The sequence below is a fragment of the Hypanus sabinus genome, chromosome 1, assembly GCF_030144855.1.
Source record: "Hypanus sabinus isolate sHypSab1 chromosome 1, sHypSab1.hap1, whole genome shotgun sequence".
In the NCBI taxonomy this organism is placed as follows: Eukaryota; Metazoa; Chordata; class Chondrichthyes; order Myliobatiformes; family Dasyatidae; genus Hypanus; species Hypanus sabinus.
The window spans coordinates 111,896,307-111,919,656 of NC_082706.1; the positions used below are offsets into that span (position 1 = coordinate 111,896,307).

General features: G+C 41.2%; 1 protein-coding gene across 1 annotated transcript in view; it reads right to left on the minus strand.

The window, feature by feature from the left end:
* The window catches only part of LOC132396754 (corticotropin-releasing factor receptor 2), a 229,863-nt gene that overhangs the window by 199,369 nt on the left and 7,144 nt on the right, over positions 1 to 23,350 (minus strand). Inside the window, exon 2 of the mRNA XM_059974619.1 lies at positions 7,606 to 7,690. Coding sequence (XP_059830602.1) covers positions 7,606 to 7,690 — 85 coding nt within the window. The remainder of the gene's footprint in view (positions 1 to 7,605; positions 7,691 to 23,350) is intronic.

The window sequence follows — 23,350 nt, forward strand, 5'->3', positions numbered from 1 at the left end:
TTGGGGCACTCTGTTTTTCATGGATGTTTTGTGTAGAAAAAGCATTTTAGTATGTATATTATATACATTTCTCTGACATATGAGGCAGAGGCAGAGGCAGAGATAGATAGGAGTTATCAGGAGGTAGTCACACCAAAAATCCAAGAAGTAGACAGATGGGTGACGGTCCAGAGAGGCAGGGGGAGCAGGCAGAGAGAGCAGAGCACCCCTGCGGCCATTCCCATTAACAATAAGTATACCGTACTGGATACTGTTGATGGGGATGACCTACCAGGAATGAGTTGTAGTGGTCCTGCCTCTGGCACAGAGGTTGAACCCTCAACTAGAAAGGGGAGGAGGGAAGAGAAGAGAGCGATAGTTTTAGGGGATTCTATAGTCAGGGGGGCAGATAGGAGATTTTGTGGGGCAGATCGGGAGTCTCGGATGGTATGTTGCCTCCCTGGTGCCAGGGTCCGGGACATCTCAGATCGGGTGCAGACTATTCTTGAGAACGAGGGCATGAACCCAGATGTAGTGGTCCATGTAGGGACCAACGATGTAGGTAAGGTGAGTGAGGGGGTCCTGCTTAGAGAGTTCAGGAAAGGCAGGACCTCCAGGGTGACAATCTCGGGATTGCTACCTGTGCCACGTGCGAGTGAGGCGAAGAATAGAATGATTATGCACATTAATACGAGGCTGAGAGCATGGTGCAGGAAGGAAGGGTTCAGGTTTATGGATAATTGGTCTTTGTTCCAGGGACGTTGGGACCTGTTTCGAAGGGACGGGCTACATCTGAACTGGAGGGGTACTAACATTCTTGCAGGAATGTTTGCCAGTGCTGCTCGGAGGGGTTTAAACTAGATGTGCAGGGGGCAGGGATCCAGATCCAGAGGGTTGGTCAGAAGGAGCATGGGGTTAAATGTGTAGAAGGTTTGGGTGATCTTGAGAAGGTCATCAAAATTCAAGGTGCAATTAGCCCGATGGAAGTTCAAGGAGCTGGGTTAGGTATAATAGACAGTGTTTTAAGCAAAGAGAGGAGGAATGGGCTAAGAATTCTATACTTGAATGCGCGTAGTGTCAGAAATAAGACAGATGAGCTTGAAGCTCAGATGAAAATGGGGAACTACGGTATTGTTGGGATAACGGAGACATGGCTGCAAGGGGATCAGGCCTGGGAATTGAGTGTACCAGGGTATACATGCTATCGTAGAGACAGAAATATGGGAAGAGGGGGTGGGGTGGCCCTGTTGGTGAGGAATGAGATTCAGTCCATAGCAAGAGATGACTTGGGAACAGGGGAAGTAGAGTCTGTGTGGATTGAGCTGAGGAACAGTAAGGGTAAAAAGACCCTAATGGGTGTTGTGTACAGGCCCCCAAACAGTAGCGTGGATATTGGGTACAAGTTGATTAGGGAGTTAACATTGGCATGTGCTAAAGGTAATGCAGTCGTTATGGGAGATTTCAACATGCAGGTGAACTGGGAGAATCAGGTAGGTGCTGGACCCCAAGATAGGGAGTTTGTGGAGTGTCTAAGGGATGTATTTTTGGAACAGCTTGTGCTTGAGCCAACCAGGAACGAGGCTATTTTGGACTTGGTGATGTGTAATGAACAGGAATTGATAAGTGATCTTGAAGTAAAGGAGCCATTAGGAAGTAGTGATCATAACATGATAAGTTTTTATCTACAATTTGAGAGGGATAAGGGCAGATCAGAGGTGTCAGTGTTGCAATTAAATAAAGGAGACTACGGTGCCATGAGGGAAGAGCTGGCCAAAGTTAAATGGGCGGATGCCCTGGCAGGAAAGACAGTGGATCAGCAGTGGCAGATATTCTTGGGGATAATACAAAAGATGCAAAAGCAGTTCATTCCAATGAGAAGGAAGGATTCAAAGAGGGGGAAGGGGCCACAGTGGTTGACAAAGGAAGTCAGAGATTGTATAGCATTAAAGAAAAAGAAGTATGATAGGGCTAAGATGAGTGGGAATACAGATGATTGGGAAAGTTTTAAGGAACAGCAGATCTTAACTAAAAAAGCAATACGGAGAGAAAAAATCAGGTATGAGCTCAGTCTAGCCAGGAATATAAAAGGGGATAGCAAAAGCTTTTTTAGCTATGTGAAGAGAAAGAAGATAGTTAAGAACAATGTTGACCCCTTGAAGAATGAATTGGGAGAAATTGTTATGGGAAACAGGGAAATGGCCACAGAATTTAATGTGTACTTTAGATCTGTCTTCACCAAGGAGGACACAAGCAATCTCCCAGATGTATGGATGGGCCAGGGTCATAAGATATCAGAGGAATTGAGACAGATTGACATTAGGAAAGAAACTGTGATGAGTAGACTGGTAGGACTGAAGGCTAATAAATCCCCGGGTCCGAGGGTTCTAAAGGAGGTGGCTCAGGAAATTGCGGATGCATTGGTGATCATTTTCCAATGTTCCTTAGATTCAGGATCAGTTCCTGAAGATTGGAGAGTGGTTAATGTTATCCCACTTTTCAAGAAGGGAGGGAAGGAGAAAACGGAGAACTATCGCCCTGTTAGCCTAACGTCAGTTGTGGGGAAAATGCTTGAGTCCATTATTAAGGACGAAATAGTGGCACATCTTGATGGCAGTAATAGGATTAGGCCGAGCCAGCATGGATTTACCAAGGGCAAATCATGCTTGACTAATCTGTTGGAGTTTTTTGAGGGTGTAACAAGGATGTTAGACAAGGGTAAGCCAGTGGATGTTGTGTACCTAGATTTTCAGAAGGCATTCGATAAGGTGCCACATAGGAGATTGGTGAGTAAAATCAGAACTCATGGCATTGGGGGCAGGGTTTCAACATGGATAGAAAACTGGTTGGCAGATAGAAAGCAAAGGGTAGCAGTGAATGGGTGTTTCTCGGACTGGCTGGAGGTGACTAGTGGGGTACCACAGGGCTCTGTATTGGGACCGCAGCTCTTTACGATTTATGTCAATGATTTAGATGAGAGCATTGAAAACTATATCAGCAAGTTTGCTGACGATACTAAACTGGGTGGCAGTGTGACATGCGAAGAGGACGTTAGGAGAATACAGGGAGACTTGGATAGGCTGAGTGAGTGGGCAGATACTTGGCAGATGTCATTCAATGTGAATAAATGTGGTTATCCACTTTGGAAGCTGGAACAAGAGGGCAGAGTATTGTCTGAACGGTGTCGAGTTAATTAAGGGAGAAATGCAAAGAGACCTAGGAGTCCTAGTTCACCAGTCAATGAAGGTGAATGAGCAAGTGCAACAGGCAGTGAAGAGCGCAAATGGAATGTTGGCTTTTATTACAAGGGGAATTGAGTACAAGAGCAAGGATGTCCTTTTGCATTTGTACAGGGCCCTGGTGAGACCACACCTGGAATATTGTGTACAGTTTTGGTCTCCAGGTTTAAGGAAGGACATTCTGGCAATTGAGGAAGTACAGCGTAGATTCACTAGGTTGATTTCTGGGATGGCAGGACTGTCTTACGCAGAGAGATTGGAGAGATTGGGCTTGTACACACTGGAATTGAGGAGATTGAGAGGGGATCTGATTGAAACGTTTAAGATAATTAAAGGATTTGATAGGATTGAGGCAGGAAATATGTTCCAGATGTTGGGAGAGTCCAGTACCAGAGGTCAGTTATTTAAAACAGAGTTGAGGAAGAGCTTCTTCTCCCAGAGAGTTGTGAAGGTGTGGAATGCACTGCCTCGGAAGACGGTGGAGGCCAATTCTCTGGATGCTTTCAAGAAGGAGCTAGATAGATATCTGATGGATAGGGGAATCAAGGGATATGGGGACAAGGCAGGGACTGGGTATTGATAGTGAATGATCAGCCATGATCTCAGAATGGCGGTGCAGACTCGAGGGGCCAAATGGTCTACTTCTGCACCTATTGTCTATTGTCTATTGACATTATATTGTACCTTTGAACCTTAAATGCCAAATCCATGCTCAAATCACATATTCAATTGCCATTATGAAGCAACTAAAAACATTGTTATAATTTTATAACACATAATAAATTTGTTTCTATCCACACTGCAACTCATTTACTATCTCCTTTTGACTCAAAATGGTCTCGTGGATACTGAGGTAATCATTCAGAACAAACAAGGAGTTTGTGGATAGCTTAGACATAGAATTAATGAATTGACTGAATTTCAGTCCATTTACAGTTACAGAGCGAATATTTATCATGAACAACATAGAAAAAGTACTGGGGGAAATCAGCAAGTTAGGCACCTTTGTTTGATTAGATGCATTTATACAGAATGGTGATAGAGGTTCAGATTTAAGTGAGATTTATTTACTACAGTGCAAGAGTCTTCTGTTAAAATTAAACAAAAAAATCTTTATCATTCTGGAGCCCTCAGCAATTTCTGTTTTAGTATTCATAAATATTAGCCCATCCTTAATTGTATCTTGCATTGTGTGGCTTAATGATAGAAAAAAGAAAACAGTCTTTCATTTATAGATCAGGTGAAAACACAGGATTTCCTTCCCTAGAGAATCAAATACATTTTCATAACATTTCATTAGCATTTGATTATTTTTCTAATTCCAGATTCATTTAATTAATTGAATTTAAATTCCACATTTGGCAGTATAGGACTTAAACCCAAATCTCCAAATCAATATACCAGGCTTCCAGACCACCGGTCCTGTGGATCAAACAATCTGTTTTCATGCCCCAGTGAATAATGCTGAATTAAAACACCATCTCCTGCTGTAACAATGTCTTTCAGTTCATTTTCTGAGCTTTAAAACTGAGCAATAACTACAAGTGATCTCCTGACATAGCTCTCTTCCCATGAACTGCAGTATTTGAATGTTGTACAACTGGCTGATTATTCGTGTACATACTAAATTCTAATGTAGCCAGCTGAGCTCCATTAGGATTTACACTAAAATTGGTTTAACAAAGAACTAACAATTCAAGTTAACTAACACATTATTTAATTAAATTTACCAAATGTCATTCATAATAAAATGATTCTTGCTGACTCCTTTAAAAAGGTTACTTTTGCTAATCTTCACCATTACCCTCCACCATCTGGCAGAACTGGTCCTCACAATCAACAATTTTTCCTTCGACTCCTCCCACATTCTCAAGACTGAATAGGTACCCAGGGGCACCCATAAGGGTCTCAGGTATGTCTGCCTTTTCTTTGGCTGTGCAGAACAGCCGATGTTCCAAGCCTTCCCTGCTAATGCTCTTCAACTCTTCCTCTGCAGCATTGATGACTGCATGGGTGCTGCTTCATGCACTCATGCTGAGCTTGTCAATTTCTTCAACTATGCCTCCAACTTCCACCCCGCCCTTAATTTCACCTGGTTATTTCTAACACCCCTCTCCCCTTTCTTGATCTCTCTGTTTCCATCTGTGGAGACAAACTGTCAATCAACATCTTTTGTAAACCTACCAATTCCCATGGTTATCTTGACAATACCTCTTCCCTCCCTGTCTCCTGTAAAAATGCTGTTCCCTTTTCTCAGTCCCTTCGCCTTCACCGCATCTATTCCCAAGATGAGGCTAATCTCTCCAGGACAACAGAGATTTCTCTTTCTTCAAATAATAGAGTTTCCCTTCCTTCAACATTGATACTGCTGTCAGCCACATTTCCTCCATTTCCCAGACATCCTCACTCACACGATCTTCCTACCATCTTAACAGTGATAGAGTTCATCTTGCCCTTACCCTCTCCAAAGGGATGCTACCACCAAAAATATTATTACCTTACCTCCACACTTAGTTTTCCACAAGGAATGCTCCCTCCATGATTTCTTGTCCTTTTGTCTCTTCCCACTAATCTCTCCACCCCAGCACTTATCCTTGCTAGTGGCCAAAGTGCCACAGCTGCCCATTCACCTCCTCCCTCACCTCTAATCAGAGCTCCAAACAGTATTTTCAGGTGAGGCAACATTTCAACTGCAGATCTGCTGGGGTTGTCTATTGTATATGGTGGTTCCAATGCAGTCTCCTCTACATTGGTGAGGCCCATCGTAAATTGGGAGACTGCTTCACCACCTCCGCTCCATCCGCCAAAAACAGAACTTACTGGTGGCCAAACATTTTAATTCTAATTTCCATTCCAGCATGTCATCCATGGCCTCAACTTGTGCTACAATGAGGCCACCCTCAGGGTGAAAGAGCAGCACCTTAGATTCTGTCTGGAGCCTCCAACCTGATGGCATGAATAGCAATTTCTCTTTTTGGTAAAAAAAACCCCTCCCTCTCCCCTCTGCTTTTGTAATACCCCTGGTTTAAAACCATGCTGTATTTTATTAATACAGTCATGCTGTTGGGTATTTTATTTTCTGCAGATTTTCTCAAAATGCAATGTATTTCTTCAGTCACATTATACAATTGAGTAAGTCAGTTGAATTATAAGTCAAGCTTGTTGAATTAGCCAGTGGGATTTGTCTTGTTAACATTTAGCTAATAAGATGCCCGGAACAATTTCGAGGGTTCCAGGGTTTCAATTTTGCTGGAGAAAGAAGGAGAGAGATGAAAGAATGTATACAGATGACAAACACGAGTGAAGAACATGGTGAAGAGCTCACAGAACCCACATGGAAGAAACGATACTACTTTCAGAAAATCCTCATACGTACAATGGTCTCATGAAGAATGTAAAGATAGCTTTTAATTAGCTAGATATCACATGAATTTGGAGAAAGTTCGCCACCTTGTCCTTGGATGTTGCACGGATATTTACTTACGTTTCACTTGGACTGTGTTTTCAGGCAGAATTTTTCGACACCATGAATAAACGAAGTGAAGACAATTGGATTGACTAAGCATCAATGAGCTCCAAAGATCATGTGCACACTATAGGCTAATATATGTGTAACGGGCTCTTTTCTTTATTTTGCTTCTTGTAGGTTAAAACATCTTGACAATATTATTTAAATTTAAGTTTATACTGGTGTCATATTTATCCTAGACATGTTTAATATTGGAAATGGCCTTCTCATCATTAATCCCCATGCATTGCAGTGTTATGTTGTTGTTAGGTTGGATCCACAGTAATAGCTAGCTCATTATGAGCCTACATTGAGACGGTTTCATTCTGTTTCCCACTTTGGACTCTTCTCACCTGCCTTTCACCTCGCCCTGGTGCCCCTCCTCTTTCCCTTTCTTCTCAGGTCCACCTTCTTCTCCTACCAGATTCCCTCCTTTCCAGTCCTTCGCCTTTCCCACCCAACTGACTTCACCTATCATTTTCTGTCCCATTCTGCTTCCCCTACCTTTTTATTCTGGCATCTTCCAGTCCAGAAGAAGGGTCTTGGTCCAAAATGTTGATTGTTTGTTTATTTCCATAATCAAGTCAAGTCAAGTCACTTTTATTGTCATTTCGACCATGACTGCTGGTACAGTACATAGTAAAAATAAGAGAACGTTTTTTCAGGACCATGGTGTTAATGCTGCTTGATCTACTGTGTTCCTCCAACATTTTGTGTGTGTTTCTTTAGGCCAAGCTTATATGACTTTGAAAAGATTATGTTCCATGTCATTCAGTAGAGATTATTTAAAATCTTAATTCTTTCATCAACAAATCACTAACAACAGCCTTGATATAAGGCAGAGTTGGCTCTGTCCTGATTTATAAAGAAAGTAACATGTACCTGTAACGTTGTACAAGGATGATAAGACCTCGCAATATCGTTCTAGCAAAGATGTTAACAATGATGCAAAACACGGCAGGGCTATCTGAAAAGAGAAAACAGAATTGTTTACATTTAAATCTAATTAAAAGAGGAACTATGCACAGAATTTACCTGAGCATTCACTTTGCCACCTTCCTCCTCCCACCATCAGCCTCCCTTACTCTGAGGCCACCCATGTGCCCTTGAGTGTTGGGTCATGCAAAGATAGAAATTACAGTTATGAAGTGACTTTCATAGGCTCATCATGTCCCAGGGCACCCCATAGGCCATGGAGAGCTTAAAGAGTGAGCACTTTGACACCTTTCGAATGGAACTCTGCAGAATATTCCCTAGAGGTATCATAAAGGGTACAGACCATAAGACATAGGAGCAGAATTAGGCCATTTGGCCCATCAAGTCTGCTCTGCTGTTCAATCAATCCATTTTCCCCTCCTCAGACCCACTCCCCAGGCCTTCTTCCCATAACCTTTGATGTTGTAGCCAGTCAAGCACCGATTAATCTCCACATTAAATACACATAACGACCTGAGCTGCCTGTAGTAACAAATTCCACAAATTCATCACCCTCTGGCTAAAGAAATTTCTCCACATCTCTGTTTTAAATGGACACTATCCCCCCATCCTGAGGCTGTGCCCTCTTGTCCTAGTTTCTGCCACTTCTACTCTCTGTAGGCCTTTCAACATTCAAAAGATTTCAATGAGATCCCCCCCCCCCCTCAGCCTTCTAAATTCCAGTGAGTACAGGCCCATAGCCATCAAAAGTTCCTCATATGATAACCCTTTCACTACCAGAATCATCCTTGTGAACCTGCTCTGAACACACTCCAATGTCAGCACATCTTTTCTTATATAAGGAACCCAAAACTGTTCACAATTCTCAAGGTGAGGCCTCACCAGTGCCTTATAAAGTCTCAGCATCACATCCCTGCTCTTATATTCTAAACCTCTTGAAATGAATGCTAATATTGCATTTGCCTTCCTCACCACCAACTCTTACTGAAAGTTAACCTTTAGGTTGTTCTACACAAGGAACCCCAGGTCCCCTTGCATCACAGATTTTCGGATTTTCTCCCCATTTAGAAAATAGTCTGAACATTTATTTCTTCTACCAAAGTGCATCACCATACATTTTCCAACATTGTATTTCATTTACCACTTTCTTGCCCATTCTCCTAAGCTGTCTAAGTCCTTCTGCAGCTTTCCTGTTTCCTCAGCACTATCTGCCCCTCCACCAATCTTCATATTATCTGCAGACCTGGCAACACAACCATCTATTCCATCATCGAAATCATTGACATACCACATAAAAGGAAGCGGTCCCAACACCGATCCCTGCAGAACACCACTAGTCACTGGCAGCCAACCAGGAAAGGACCCTTTTTTTCCCACTCACTACCTCCTACCAATCAGCCAATGCTGTAACCATGTTAGTAACTTTCCTGTAATACCATAGGCTCTAAACTTGGTAAGGAGCCTCATGTGTGGCATCTTGTCAGAGGTCATCTGAAAGTCCAAATATACAACATTCCCTTTATCTATCCTACTGGAAATCTCCTCAAAGAATTCCAACAGGGTTGTCAGGCAAGATCTTCCTTTAAAGAAACCATGCTGATTTTGTCCTATCTTGTCCTGTGCCACCAAGTACTCCATAACCTCATCCTTAACAATCGACTCCAACATCTTCCCAACCACTGAGGTCAGGCTAACCAGTCTATAATTTCCTTTCTGCTGCCTTCCTCCTTTCTTAAAGAATGGAGTAACGTTTGCAATTTTCCAGCCTTCTGGAACCATGCCAAAGTCTTATGATTCTCAAAAGATCATTCCTAATGCTTCCACAATCTCTACAGCTACCTCTTTCAGAACCCTAGGGTGCAGTTCATCTAGTCCGGGTGATTTATGCACCTTTAGGTCTTTCAGCTTGTTGAGCACCTTCCCTTTGTTAAAGTAACTGCTCTTACTTATTTTCCCTCACACTCTTCAACACTTCGCACATTGCCAGTGTCTTCCACAGTGAAGACGGATGCAAAATACTCATTTAGTTCATTGGCCATCTTAATCTGCAGTGGAAGCAGTGCAAAGAGGATTAAATAAAAGTACAGAAGGGACAAGCAGAACGGCCACTGTTGGGAGTGGGCCAGCGGTGAGAGTGGGAGTGTCAGGCTTTGGCTCTGGGTAAGTTGTCCGGGTAAGCTTCTGTTAGGTTTCCCCGTTTTCTTACTGTGTCAGGGTACTTACTGTAGTTTAAATCGCCATTGTGTGCTCTTCATGCTGGATACTGGAGTGCTGGGAGACCCAGAGTCTGCCAGGGAACTACATCTGCATGGTACATTCAGCTGCATCCGTGTTAGGATCTAGAGCAGCAGCTGAATGATCTTTAGCTTATACAGGAGAGTGAGGAGATAATTGTTCAGAATTACGGGGCATTAGTCACCCCTAATTTGCAGGAGGCGGGTAGCTGTGTGTCTGTCAGGAGTAATGGAAATGTGAATAGGCAGTTAGTGCTGAGCACCCCATGGCCATTCCCCTGAATAATAAACATACCATTTTGGATACTGTTGCGGGCGATGACCTCCCAGGGGAAGGCTACGGAGACCAGGTTACTAGCAATGAACTTGGGTCTATGGTGGAGAACGGAAAGAGGGAGAAGAGGGGGGGCAATAGTGATAGGAGACGGAATAGTCAGAGGAGCAAACAGGAGATTCTGTGGAAGTGAACGGGACACGCAGATAGTGTGTTGCTCTGGTACCAGGGTCAGGGACGTTTCAGATCGAGTCCACGACAATTTTATTTCAGTAACCTTTATACTCTTTTAACTCTCTCTCTCTCTCTCTCTCTCTCTCTCTCTCTCTCTCTCTCTCTCTCTCTCCCTCTCCCCCCTCCCCTCCCCTCATTAACCTATTAATCAGACTGCTCCGTAAACATCAGGATTATCTGGGCAACCCTACCCTGACCTATTACAGATACTCCACTTGAGCTTTCCATCCCCCCCCCCCCTCACTGACCCACCCTCTTTATAAGTTAATATTCTCAGTTTCTGGTTCTGATGATGCATCAGATAAACCTGACAGTTTAACTTTGTTTTCCTTCTGAAATGCTGCCTGCAGTGCTGAGTGCTTCCAAAATTTTCAGTTTGCATGTCAGATTTCCAACTACTGTTTTTTTTTAAGTTCATAATCTTGGCTTCACATTTGGCCTTGAAATTAGTATCAGGTCATGCACATGTACCATCAATATGCTCACTTAGTTCCATCTCCATGACACACACTCTTCCTCAGCCCACGTGCTCATCAAACCCTCATCCAAATATTTATTACTGCTATTCTGATGGACTCTATGCCAACCAGTTATTTCCAACTCTGCATCAGATTGTAGTCATGCAAGATTTTTCACCCTCAACTCTTATTTAGTCAACTGCCTGTTGTTCTACTTTGGCTCACAGTCAAGTGACGCCTTGGTTTTAATTCTCTTGTTTTAAACACTCTGGTTTACTTTCTCCCTAATTTTGTGATCTCCCGGTGTCCTATTTCCCCAAGTTCTATTGGCACCCCTCTAACTATGGCCTCTTCAATTCTTTGTTTAGGTGCTCTGTCATTGGAGGCCATCCATTCAAGGTGAAAAAGGCCTCTTAATTAGAATTCACACTGGAAACACATCTGCGTCTTTACTTCTGCCATTCTGTGTTTTAAAGCTTGACATTTTGACCAAGCCCATGATCACGTGCCCACATATTACTCTGTATAGCTCAACTCCAATTTTGTTCTGCAACATAATATTCCTATTTTGCATTATAGTACAGTGCATTTCAGTTATTTGGGACACATCAGAACAAATACAACTTTGGATGCCCCAATCAGCTAAAGTTTCATGGAAATATTAAAAAGATATGAATAAGACAAACTGAATAACAACTTATGTATTTAAATTAAATACATAACAAATTAGAAGACACTACCAGTACTCTAATAATAGTATAAAACTGTGTGCTAGTTCTCAACAATTATCAACAGAAGAATTCATCCCTATTGTATTCTTTTGCCTGTAAATGAACAAAATCAACGCAGACATTGTTTGGACTGCCTTCAAACAATGCTGTCAATGATTGCATACACCAAATCTTCCCTTTAATAGTGGCATTCAAGATGGTTGTCAATGCCTTGAAATTACTCGAGCTTCTTAACTTATTTACGCAATGAAATCATTTCATTTTCCATTCCCGGCTGGTTCTGACATCTCCAAGCCTGAATGCTTGAAACCATAATGAGCAAAACAGTTCTAAATTGTCGTATTGATTATTTCTTACCAAAAATGCTTTTTGAACACACACACACACACATATAACTGGCGCTATTTAAAAACTGTTCACTCAAAGTATGGAGTAGTGCCTAATGGCCTCAGAAATGCATGTAATTGGCGCTACTTAGAAACTGTTCAGCAGTAATTTTGGGCCCCAATTAAGTGGCATAGTGTCCCAAATAAACCAAGTGAATGCCTGCTATTGTGTTGATTCGTTTTTGTTCTTTAGGAGTTGTCACAAATAAGTGGCTGCCCTGATTAACTGATGACCCAAGTAACTGGAATCCACTGTATTCCTTTTACAGAATATTGTAATATAATTATTATGAGCATGGATAATTATGTGACACTAAAGTTGCTGTGTTTGGGGAATAGTTGCTGTTGCCATGGCTTTATCAACACCCTATCAAGATTAATTTGAATAAACTTCAAGTTTCAACATTCCCTTTAAAATTGTAGCGCTTGGTTTATTTTGCCTCTCCATAAAAACACACCATTTGGTATTTCCATACGATTACACTTCATCTGTCCTCTGCCTGCTCATTTGTCAATCTGGCAATGGATCACTGCGGGTTCTGATAAGCTCCTTACTGTTTACCAGATTGTCAGGTTTCCCACAAGTTCCCCACTTTGAAATGATCCTCTGTATGTATAAAGTCAGATGATTAACATATATCACAGAGAGCAATTGTCTGAATACATACTTCTGGAGGTAGCAAGCCAGTATGCATCTCTGCGGTCTGAACAAACAACTCCTCATCACTACTTTCTCTAAAGTTAACTTAATAAATGAAAGGTATGGAGATGCATTGAGGTGACAAAATTTTGTAAAATAACCGGTATTTTTCCTTTTTGAGTAATGCAATACATGCAATGGACAGTAGATGTCAGATTTATCAGCATAGCCATAGCTAAAATCATATCCATTATAGTAACCGCATTAAACTGTATTTGTACATTATAGTAGATGCAGGAAATAATTAAAATATAGAGTTTTAATTAATTACAGGTCATGTTTTTCTTTCCAAAATGCTTTCTGTTTTATATTTTAATTACAAAAACTTCGTGGCCTACAAAGCATTACATTTTTATTGTGCACCTGCCACTTTGAAACAAGGAAAGAGGAAGTTATTTGAGGCATTGAAGAATAACAAGTTAAACAGACAGTGAAATCAGTTAGGGTCAATGTTCAGTGAGTTACAGTGGGGTTAGTTGGCGTCCGTGTTCTATGTGATGATCTGGTTAGTCTGGGCCTGATTGAGGAACTCGGGGTGGGGGGGGGGGTCACGGAGTTGGAGCCTGTGATCAGTGAGTAAGTGTGGGATTGTTTGGGGCTTGTGATGGCTATGTTTCAGCAGGGTTATTCAAGACACCCAGTGGTAACATTGGCGAAGGTGTTTTGAGACCAGGTTCTGTTGCAGGGGTCATAAATAGAGGATTGTTTGTGATTCATCTTATTTAAAATTACTGTGGACCATCTCAACTGATCACTTCCAACATCAGTACATTGCAGAAACAATGGATGACATCAGGACATTGCACAACTTCTGCAAGGGTACTGGCCTGAAAATCAATATAAATACAATCAGGGAATGGCACATGATCAGTAAATGTAAAACACGTACCTCCGTGATTCATAGAAAAGCTGACAGTGTTCATCAAACCTGAGGAATTGACCCAAGGGGGTGTATTAGCAAGGAGAGCTAGAACAGAAAGATTGATGAAAGGTTCTAGAACTTAAGGATGGGTCAGGTTGTAGCAAAGTCTGGCTTCCAAATGCCTAGGGTCCTCTTGCCACTGGATCAAGTCCCATCTCTCTGAAATATGTGTGTAGTTAGTGTGCAATTGCTACCTTCGCCATATGAATATCAAGATCTGGAACGTCAGACTCAAATATACAGTCCCATCAGTGACAGACCAGAATAGCACACTGCTCTCGCAGAGATTAAAACATTTGGACATTGGCATCATCATAATAAGTGAGAAACAGCAGGCCAGAGACAGTCAGTTTAAAGAACAAGGCAATGTTACGCTTTCTACTGAGGAGACAGGAAAGAAAATTGACTTCAGACAATATCATCAAGAATGGGATAGTTGGTAGCCTCAGCAACTCCCTCTACGGAAAATGTCTGGTGACACTTTGCCTCACTATTAGTTGAGGCCTGTGAGGTTTTGAGATTTTAAGGTCAGGAGAATGTTAGTAACTAAGATGGACTTTTGATACCAAAGATATTGGTTATGAGAATTGTGGGTCACAGATTTTGCTTCCATTTGACTGACATAGATGGAGTAGCTCAAGGAAATGTCCTGAGTTAGGATTCCATCACTGGACTGGCACATGCTCAGGTAAATTTGCTTTGAGTTGAAAACATCTATGTTGTGTTATCAGCACATTCCAGATTCACAGGGACTAAATCATTCTGACTCTCCTCTGAAAAAGAAATGGTGTCAACATGCATAATGCTTGACCTTCACAAAGCTAATGTAACAAACAGAAATGCCCTATCAAACTTACAGAGATGTGATTTGATCTGGAAACCATCTTAATTCAGGAAAAAGAATAATTTTCTATTACACAACATGCACAAATGACTGCTCTGTCCCTGAACTTTCAGACCACCATCTGAGTTGTGTTTAGTGTACATTTGTGAAGTGCTATTATCACTAACCATTTCATTATACAGGCAGATATGATGTGTGCCATTGCCTTGGCACCAAGCAGATCATGCTGAATTCAACAGGTATTCCCCCAGTTCTGCAGGGTGGGTACCAGCCATGGTTAATTACTTTATTAAATAATAACTAAGATTGAGCCCTCATACGATTTTAATTGAAATGGAGAAGCAATATCACTACTGAAACATACATGCATGTTAACCCAATGCAAAATGTACAAATATCCATGTGCTTTCTTTGAATATTAAATACTTTATCTTATTCTTCAAAAGGTTTTTCACTGGGACCTATTTCAGGATAGCTGTACTATATTAGGGTATAATTTTCTTCATATCTTACCCAGAATTAATTTACAGGATTTAATATATGTCTAACATTTAATAAGTAAAAAAGTTAAGAAAATAAATTGATTTATGCAAATTAACTGCCAACATTTGAATGTTCCAAAATATGGCTAAGGACTTGGAGTAGGAGGTTTGGATCATTGGACTCTCCTCCAGGGAAGGTGGGACCTGTACAGAAGAGACGGTTTGTACCTGAAGTTGAAGGAGACTAATATCCTAGTGGGAAGATTTTGCTCAAGCTGCACAGGGGAAGTTTAAACTCGAGTTGCAGGGGATGGGAACCAGAGTGCCAGAGCAGATAGTGGAGCGTTTGTGGAAACAGATATTGTCAGGACTTCAGACAAAGTCAGGAAACAAAAGGTTGAGTATGATGCGATTGATGTCCCGAGCAGTTTATATTTCAATCCATAAGTATTATAGGAAAGGCAGAGAGGCAGATGAGCTCAGGGCATGGATCAACACATGGAATTATGATAACATAGCCATTAGTAAGACCTGGTTGCAGAAGGGACTGGACCTGCAGCTCAACATTCTGGGACCCCATTGTTTTAGATGTGACAGAGCGGGACGGATTTCGGGGGGGGGGGGGGGTGGTGATATTACTGGTCAGGGAAAATGTCTCGACAGTGCTCAGTCAGGACAGACTGGAGCGCTGTGAGGTTTTATGGATGGAACTGAGGAATAAGAAAGGTATTCCCATGTTAATGGGCTTGTATTACAGACCACCCAACAATCCGTAGGGTTTAGAGGAACAAATTTGTAGAGAGATTGCAGACTGTTGCAAGAAACATAAAGTTTTTTGAGTAGGTAACTTCAAATTTCCACATATTGAGTGGGACTCCCATACTGTTAAAAGGACTAGATGGGATAGAGCTTGTCAAATGTGTTCAGTAATCAGTACATAGAAGTTGCAAAGAAAGGTTGTGTGATACTAGATCTCCTATTAGGGAATGAGATAGGGTAGATGATGGAAATTTGCGTAGCGGAACACTTTACATCTAGTGAAATTAATACCATTAATTTCAAAGTAAATATTGAAAAAGATAGGGCAGGTCGGGGAGTTGAGATTCTAAAGTAGAGAAAGGCCAATTTTGATGGTATCAGAATATTATTGTTGCCGTGGAGTATTTCAGGTTGTTTTCTGGTGAAGTTGTACATGGTAAGTGAGGGCCTTCAAATGTAAAACTTGTTAGAATAAAAGATAAAGATAACATGTTTGGGAATCCTGGAGCTTAGTAGAAGGCAATGGCGCCTAACAGCGACTCCTTTGCTTGTATCTTCGGAAACACCTTTATTTCCATCTTTACTATCTCTATTTTTCCCTTTCAGGATTCTTTTGAAGACCCTAAGCTGGAGTTTTGCCCTGACTTCGGTTCTTTGCAGGAATGGGTGCTTCTTTCAGGGTTTCATGACTGGCTGTTATTTGAGATGCCAAAGATGTGGCAGGAGATCTATGTGTCATGGGAGAAATAAGATCTCTGGCTGCATGCCCAGAGACTCGAGATCTTTGGGCACAGAGCTCACAAAAAGCAACGCAATGGACTTTCAACATCATAAATCAGTGAGTTGTTTGTTATGTCTCCCCCTTGCTGTGAAATGGAGACACCTCTTTCCCCTTATTAGGGAGAGAGAGAGCCTGTGGTATGTTAAATACCGGGTGAACGAGTAGTCTTTGGGGTATTGCAAGTCAGTGTCTTTGCTGTTGCTTTGCTGCACACTTGAGTGCTTAGTGGCAGGTGCCGATGGTTTTCTTGCTGGTGGAGGAGAGGAAATCGTTGCTTTGCTGCTGCTTACACATCGGAGGGGGGAGCTGGAGGGGCTTTGGGGTTCTAACATTTAACTGTCATTCATTCTTTGGGGCACTCCTCTGTTTTCGCTGATGGTTGCGAAGAAAACACATTCCAGGATGTATATTGTATACATTCCTCTGACATTAAATGTACCTTTGAAACCTTTTCAAAAGATATTGAGGCCCTGGTTAAGAAAAAGAAGAGGTGCATAGCAGGTATAGGTAGGTATGAACAAATGAGGTACCTATGGAGTATCAGAAATTCAAGAGAAATTTCTCTTAAGAAATAAATCAGCAGGGTTAAACTCTAAGATCTGGCCTCAATACACCCTTGCACAATTGTATCCTGGATTTCCTTCTTTGCAGACACGAGTTAGTTTGAAATGGCAAAAACATCTCCTCCACTATCTCCATCAGTAGGTCAGCACCACAGGGATGAGTGCTTACTACCCTGTTTTACTCGCTTTACACCTATGACTGTGGGGCCAAATACAGCTCCAACATAATATACAAGTTTGCTGATGACACCCTGTTGTGGGCTGTATCAAAGGTGGTGATGATTCAGCATTCCTGAGGGAGACTGAAAACTTGGCTGAGTGGTGTAACAACAACAATGTTAATAAGACCAAGCACTGATTGTAGACAAAGAGAGGGAAACCAAAGGTCCATGAGCCAGTACTCATCAGAGGATCAGAAGTGGAGAGGGTCAGTAACTTTAAATTCCTGGGTGTCAGCATCTTAGAGCACCTGAATTGGACCCATATAAATATGATAACAAAGAAAACACGGCAGCACCTCTATTTCCTCGGGAGTATGCAGGTATTTGGCAGGTCATCAAATCCTTGCCTAGCGTTTATAAATGTGTGGAGGAAAGTGTGCTGACTGGCTGCATTTTGGCCTTGTACGGCCACACTAATGCCTTCGAGCAGAAAAATACGACGAAAGGTATTGGATTTGGCGTAGTATATCACAGGTAAAACCCTCCCAACCATTGAGTACATCTATAAGAAATATTGTTGTAGGAACACAGCATGGATCATCCAAAATCCTTACCTCATGCTCTTTTCTTGCTGCTGCCATCAGGTAGAAGATGCAGGTGCATCAGGACTCACAACACCAGGTTCAAGAACAGTTACTACCCCTCAACCATCAGGCTCTTAAACAACAAGGAATAACTACTGTATGTTCAATTTCTGGTATCCCCACAACCAATGGTCTCAGTTTAAGGTTGCATAATCACGTTATTTCATGTTTGTTATTGACTGCTAATTATTTATATTTGCTCTTGTACAGTTTGTTGTCCATTGATCCTGTTTACAGTTGCTGTTCTAGAGATTTGTTAAGTATGCCCATAGAAAATGAATCTCAGAGGTGTATGTGCTGATATGGATGTACTTTGATAATAAATTTTACTTTGAATTTTAAAAGGAGGCAAGAGTTTGCCCTACCAGGTAAGGTGAAGGAGAATCATAAGGTATTCTACAGATATGTTAAGAGGAAAAGGATTACAAAGTACAAAATTCGTCTCCCAGAAAATCAGAATGTAATCTATGTGCGGAGCCATAAAAGGTGGGGGAGATTTTAAATAGATTTTTTGCATCTAGATATACTCGGCAGACAGACACCAAGTTTATAGAGGTAGGCAAAGCAGCAACGAGGTCATGGACCCTATACAGATTACCGAGACGGTGCTTGCTGTCTTGAAACAAAGTAGAGTGGATAAATCCCCAGGGCCTGACAAGGTGTTCCCTCTGACCCTGTGGGAGGCTAGTACAGAAATTGCAGGGACCCTACCAGAGATGTTTGAATCATCTTTAGTGACAGATGAGTTACTGGAGGAGTGAAGGACAGCTAATGTGGTTCCACTATTTACGAAAAGCTCCAAAAATAAACCAGGAAATTACAGGCCGGGGAGTTTGACATCAGTGGCGGGAAAGTTATTAGAAGCTACTCTAAGGGACCAGATATATGATTATTTGGATAGACAGGGACTGATTAGGGATAATCATCATGGCTTTGTGTGTGGCGAGGCATGTTCAACCAATCTTGTAGGCTTTTCAAAGAAATTGCCAGGAAAGTTAATGAACACAAGACAGTGGATGTTGTCTGTATGGACTTTAGCAAGACATTTGACACAGTTCATTATTGGAGATTGGTCTGGAAGGTTCGGTTCTTGGCATTCGAGATGATGTAGTAAATTAGATTACATATTGGCTTCGCAGGAGAAGCCAGAGAGTGGTAATAGATGATTGTCTCTCTGACTGAAGGCTTGGCAGTAGCGGAATGCCACAGGGATTGGTGCTGGGTCCATTGTTGTTTGTCATCTATATCAATAATCTGGGTGATAATGCGGTTAGCTGGATCAGCAAATTTGCAGATGACACCATGTAGTAGGCTGTAAGGGAGGCTATCAGAGCTTACAGCAGGATCTGAACCAGCTGGAAAAATGGGCTGAAAAATGGCAGACAAGTGCGAGGTGTTGCACATTGAAAGGACCAAGGTCTTACGCAGTGAACGGTACGGCACTAAGGAGTGTGGTAGAACAAAGGGATCAGGGAATACACGTCTGTAAATCATTGAGAGTGGTGTCACAGGTACATAGGGTTACAAAGAAAGCTTTTGGCACATTGACCTTCATAAATCAATGTACTGAATACAGGAAATAGGATGTTATTTGTATTGGTTGACATTGTATGAGATGTTGGTGAAGCCTAATTTGGAGTATTGTGTGACTTTTTGGTCACCTAGCTACAGGAAAGATGCAATTAAGATTGAAAGAGTATAGAGAAAATTTACAAGGATGTTGCTGGGACTGGAGCACCTGAGTTATGAGGAAAGATTGAATGGGTTAGGACTGTATTCCTTGGAGGGTAGAAGGTTGAGGGGATATCTGATAGAGGTATACAAATTTATGAGGGATATAGATAGGGTAAATGCAAGCAAGTTTTTTCCATTGAGGCTGAGTGGGTCTTCAACTAGAAGTCATGGGTTAAGGTGAAAGATTAAATGTTTAAGGGAAACATAAAGGGAACCTTCTTCACTCAGAGGGCCAGGATGTGTGCAATAAGCTTCCACTCAAGTGGTGGATGTGAGGTGGATTTCAAAGTTTAAGAGAAGTTTGGATAAGTACACGGATGGGAGGGATATGGAAGGCAACAATTCAGATGCAGGTCTATGAAACTAGACAGCTTAAATGGTTCAGTGTGGACTAGAAGGGCCATAGGGATTGTTTTTGTGCTGTACTTTTCTATGACTCTGACTCGGAAATAATGTATATGCTGATGCATCACCACCTTTGATTCGGACAATGACAGTGGTGTAATTGGCAAACTTAAATATGGCATTGGAGCTATGCTTAGCCACACCATCAAGTGAGTAGAGCAGGGACTAAGCACACAGTCTTGTGGTGCACCTGTGCTGATGGAGATTGTAGAGATGCTGTTGCCAATCCAAACTAAAAATGAGGAAATCAAAGATCCAGTTACACAAGAAGATATTAAGGCTTAGGTCTTGAAGCTTATTGATTATTTTTGAAGGGATGATGGTATTGAATGTCAAGCTGTAGTTGACAAAGGACATTCTGATGTCCACATGTTCCAGGGTTGAGTGAAGAGTAAATGAAATGGCATCTACTGTGGACCTGCTCTGCAGGTAGGCCAATTGGAGCTGATCCAAGTCTCTTCTCAGGCAGGAGTTGATGTGTTTCATCATTAACCTCTCAAAACACTTCATCACAGTGGATGTAAGTGTTACTGGATGATAGTCATTGAGACAGGTTACCATATTCTTCTTGGGCACCATTATAATTGAAGCAGGTGGGTACTTCAGATTAATGAAGCAAGAGGTTAAAGATATCAGAGAACACAGCAACCAGTTGAAGAGCAGAGGTCTTCACTACTTGGTCAGGAATCCCATCTGGTCCAGATGCTGTCCATGGGTTCACCCTCCTGAAGCATGCTCTCCATCGGCCTCGGAAACTGAAATCACAGGATCTTCGGCAGCTCCGGGAGATTGTGAAGATGCCTCCATGTTTTGACAGTCAAGGCGAACATTGAGCTAAGCTGGGAGCGAAATTTTATTGTCAAATATGTCACTTGGTTTCCCTTTGTAGAAGGTGATAGTGTGCAAGTTGCAGTAGGCAAGGGTTAAAGACATCATCGAGACAAGAAAAGCCTGGGCAGTTGTAGTCAAGTGACAGAGACACCTCTGCTGACTATGGACAAGATAAGCGTGGGTGACTGCAGCATCATGTGCTCAAGCCAGATGAGTGAGTTTGCAGTGATAGTAATTCGGACAAAGTATATTTAGAAGTTTTGTAAGCTACCAGCAAAAATTAGACGCTGTTTTCCAATTTCATCTTGGAAACATAAACAGATAATTTGATTCCCATCACAGACACTGATGAGATACGTTATCCCAAAGAGTGTTTCCAAATTGAGAGCCCCAGACCTCCTCACAATGAAAGACCACCAACAGAAAACACAGATAATTCCCAAAGGGATACAAGAAAGCACTTTCCCATGTACCAGCTTGTAAGTATTTTCCCAGGAATACTGGCAGAGATTTTGGAGCTGCTCAAAAGAGGTTTCAAGTGAGGAAAGTCTGACTACCTTTAAATATGACTTTTGGTTTTGTTCCTCATTACCTTGCTGAGAAACATCCAATCACTCTGAGTGGTAATAACTATTGTTTAGAAGCACTCTTGCAACATTTACAGACTGAAATTAATTGTCTATCAGCTTTTAACAAGTTATCTAATTCTACAGTTGAAACTCATTGAGAGACAACTTGTAACCAAGAGAAATCCCAGCCACCTTCTTCCACCTTTCTGTGTCAGTAGGTGAACGGAGAGTTTCCAGTTTTAAACCAGTGGTAAAAATATTCAGCAGCTGAGGTAGCATTTCTTGAGATCACATGAATTAACATTTCAAGCTTGCGGCCTTTCAGGGTGAAAGATTATTGATATACAATGTTTGCTTTTATTTTCTCACGTTCACATTTTTATTTCCAAGTTTCCAGCATCTTGCTTTCAAAACTTCTTTGTATTAGAGCTCATTCAAGCTGTTCGATAATTTAATGTCTTGAATAAGGAATGACTAAATGCAATATATTGTTAGTGATTATTATTTAAGGTGATGTGCTAATCCCAAATATATTTTATGGCAAATTGCTGGAACTGTGCAGTTTCTTTTCTTAAGATAGATGATACCCATGAATGATCTCCAAATTGTGAACATAAAAATTGAGAATTACTTCTGTAGAAAATAAAAACAAAGATGTTTTACATGTGCAATGGGTCAGACAGTATTTATGAAAAAGAAAGTAGATTAAAATTTAAAGTCAATGAGTCAAGGACACTTGGTTACTCTTGCTTGCATATTTCCAACAGTCTTATGTATAGAAGAACAGCCAGTGGATAAGGCACCCAATAAAAAAACTGCCATTCCAAGCTATTATTAAAAAGAACTTCTTTCAGATTGTTTTATTGAAATGCATAGTTGAAATATACAATTTTAGAATAGCAACTTTTTCTTTGCTATATTTGATTCAGAGTACATTGTGTACCTTCAGCCAAAAGGGCCTTGGAGAATTGTTAAATGTGCTTTCCAAAAACAATGCCAGAAACTATTGTCAAACTATTGGGGCCTGTCTTCCCCACCCTACAAGGAAGTACAACTACCTTCCTTCCAATCTTATGTCTGTTTGCTTTCTGTTGCTTATATACGGTGAATTCAAAGCATACTTAAGAGAATGCACATCCTGTGATGTTCAGTGTTCAGTTATATTTAACAGATCATTAATTTCAATCTTTGCTTTTAAGCCTCTTGGGAGCTATAAAGCTTTCAGATCACTGAAGCTAATTCCAACATCAGTGCTCATGAGCATTGTTCCTTATCCCTTCCTGTACCTTCACCCATGGTTTGGTAGGAGTATGGAGAGGAATTAGTCTTCAAGGGGAAATTTCTCTTCTCTGTACTTGACTAATGGAGTGCCTTGGCCAATCAGTGGTAGATCTGATGTTCCCTCTCTGCACATTTTCCAAACAGTGCAACTGTGGCTTTTATTATCTGCATCAACAACTGAGGGCAAATTGTTCATATTATTATCTCATATATTAACACCTCCAGAATTGCTGTATTGAAATTGAAGGCAAAAAAAATCCTAGATTAGTATTTAAGCTCAGAGGAATTTTTTTTTTCATTTTCTTGATGCAGCTTTTTTGGCAAGATCAGCATCTATTGCTCATCAACAGTTGCTTTTGAGATAGTGTAGGTATTTCCACAAAATTGATAATTTAGCTAAGTTGGGTTGAGTTATGTCTGGGTAGGTGATGATCATGTTTATTCTATTCTTATCTTTCTTAGTAGGTCACCATATCAATCACATTTGTCTTATACCACACTGCTAAGGCATCCTGAGATATTTTTCATTGTTAAGGCTGCTTCATTATTTACAGAAGAGTTTCTCTAGATGCTGGAAATCCAGAACAACAGACACAAAAAGCTGGAGGTACTCAACAGTTCAAGCAGCATCTATAGAAATGAATAAATATTTAATAATTTGAGCCAAGACACTTCATTAGGACTGGAAAAGGGTAGGG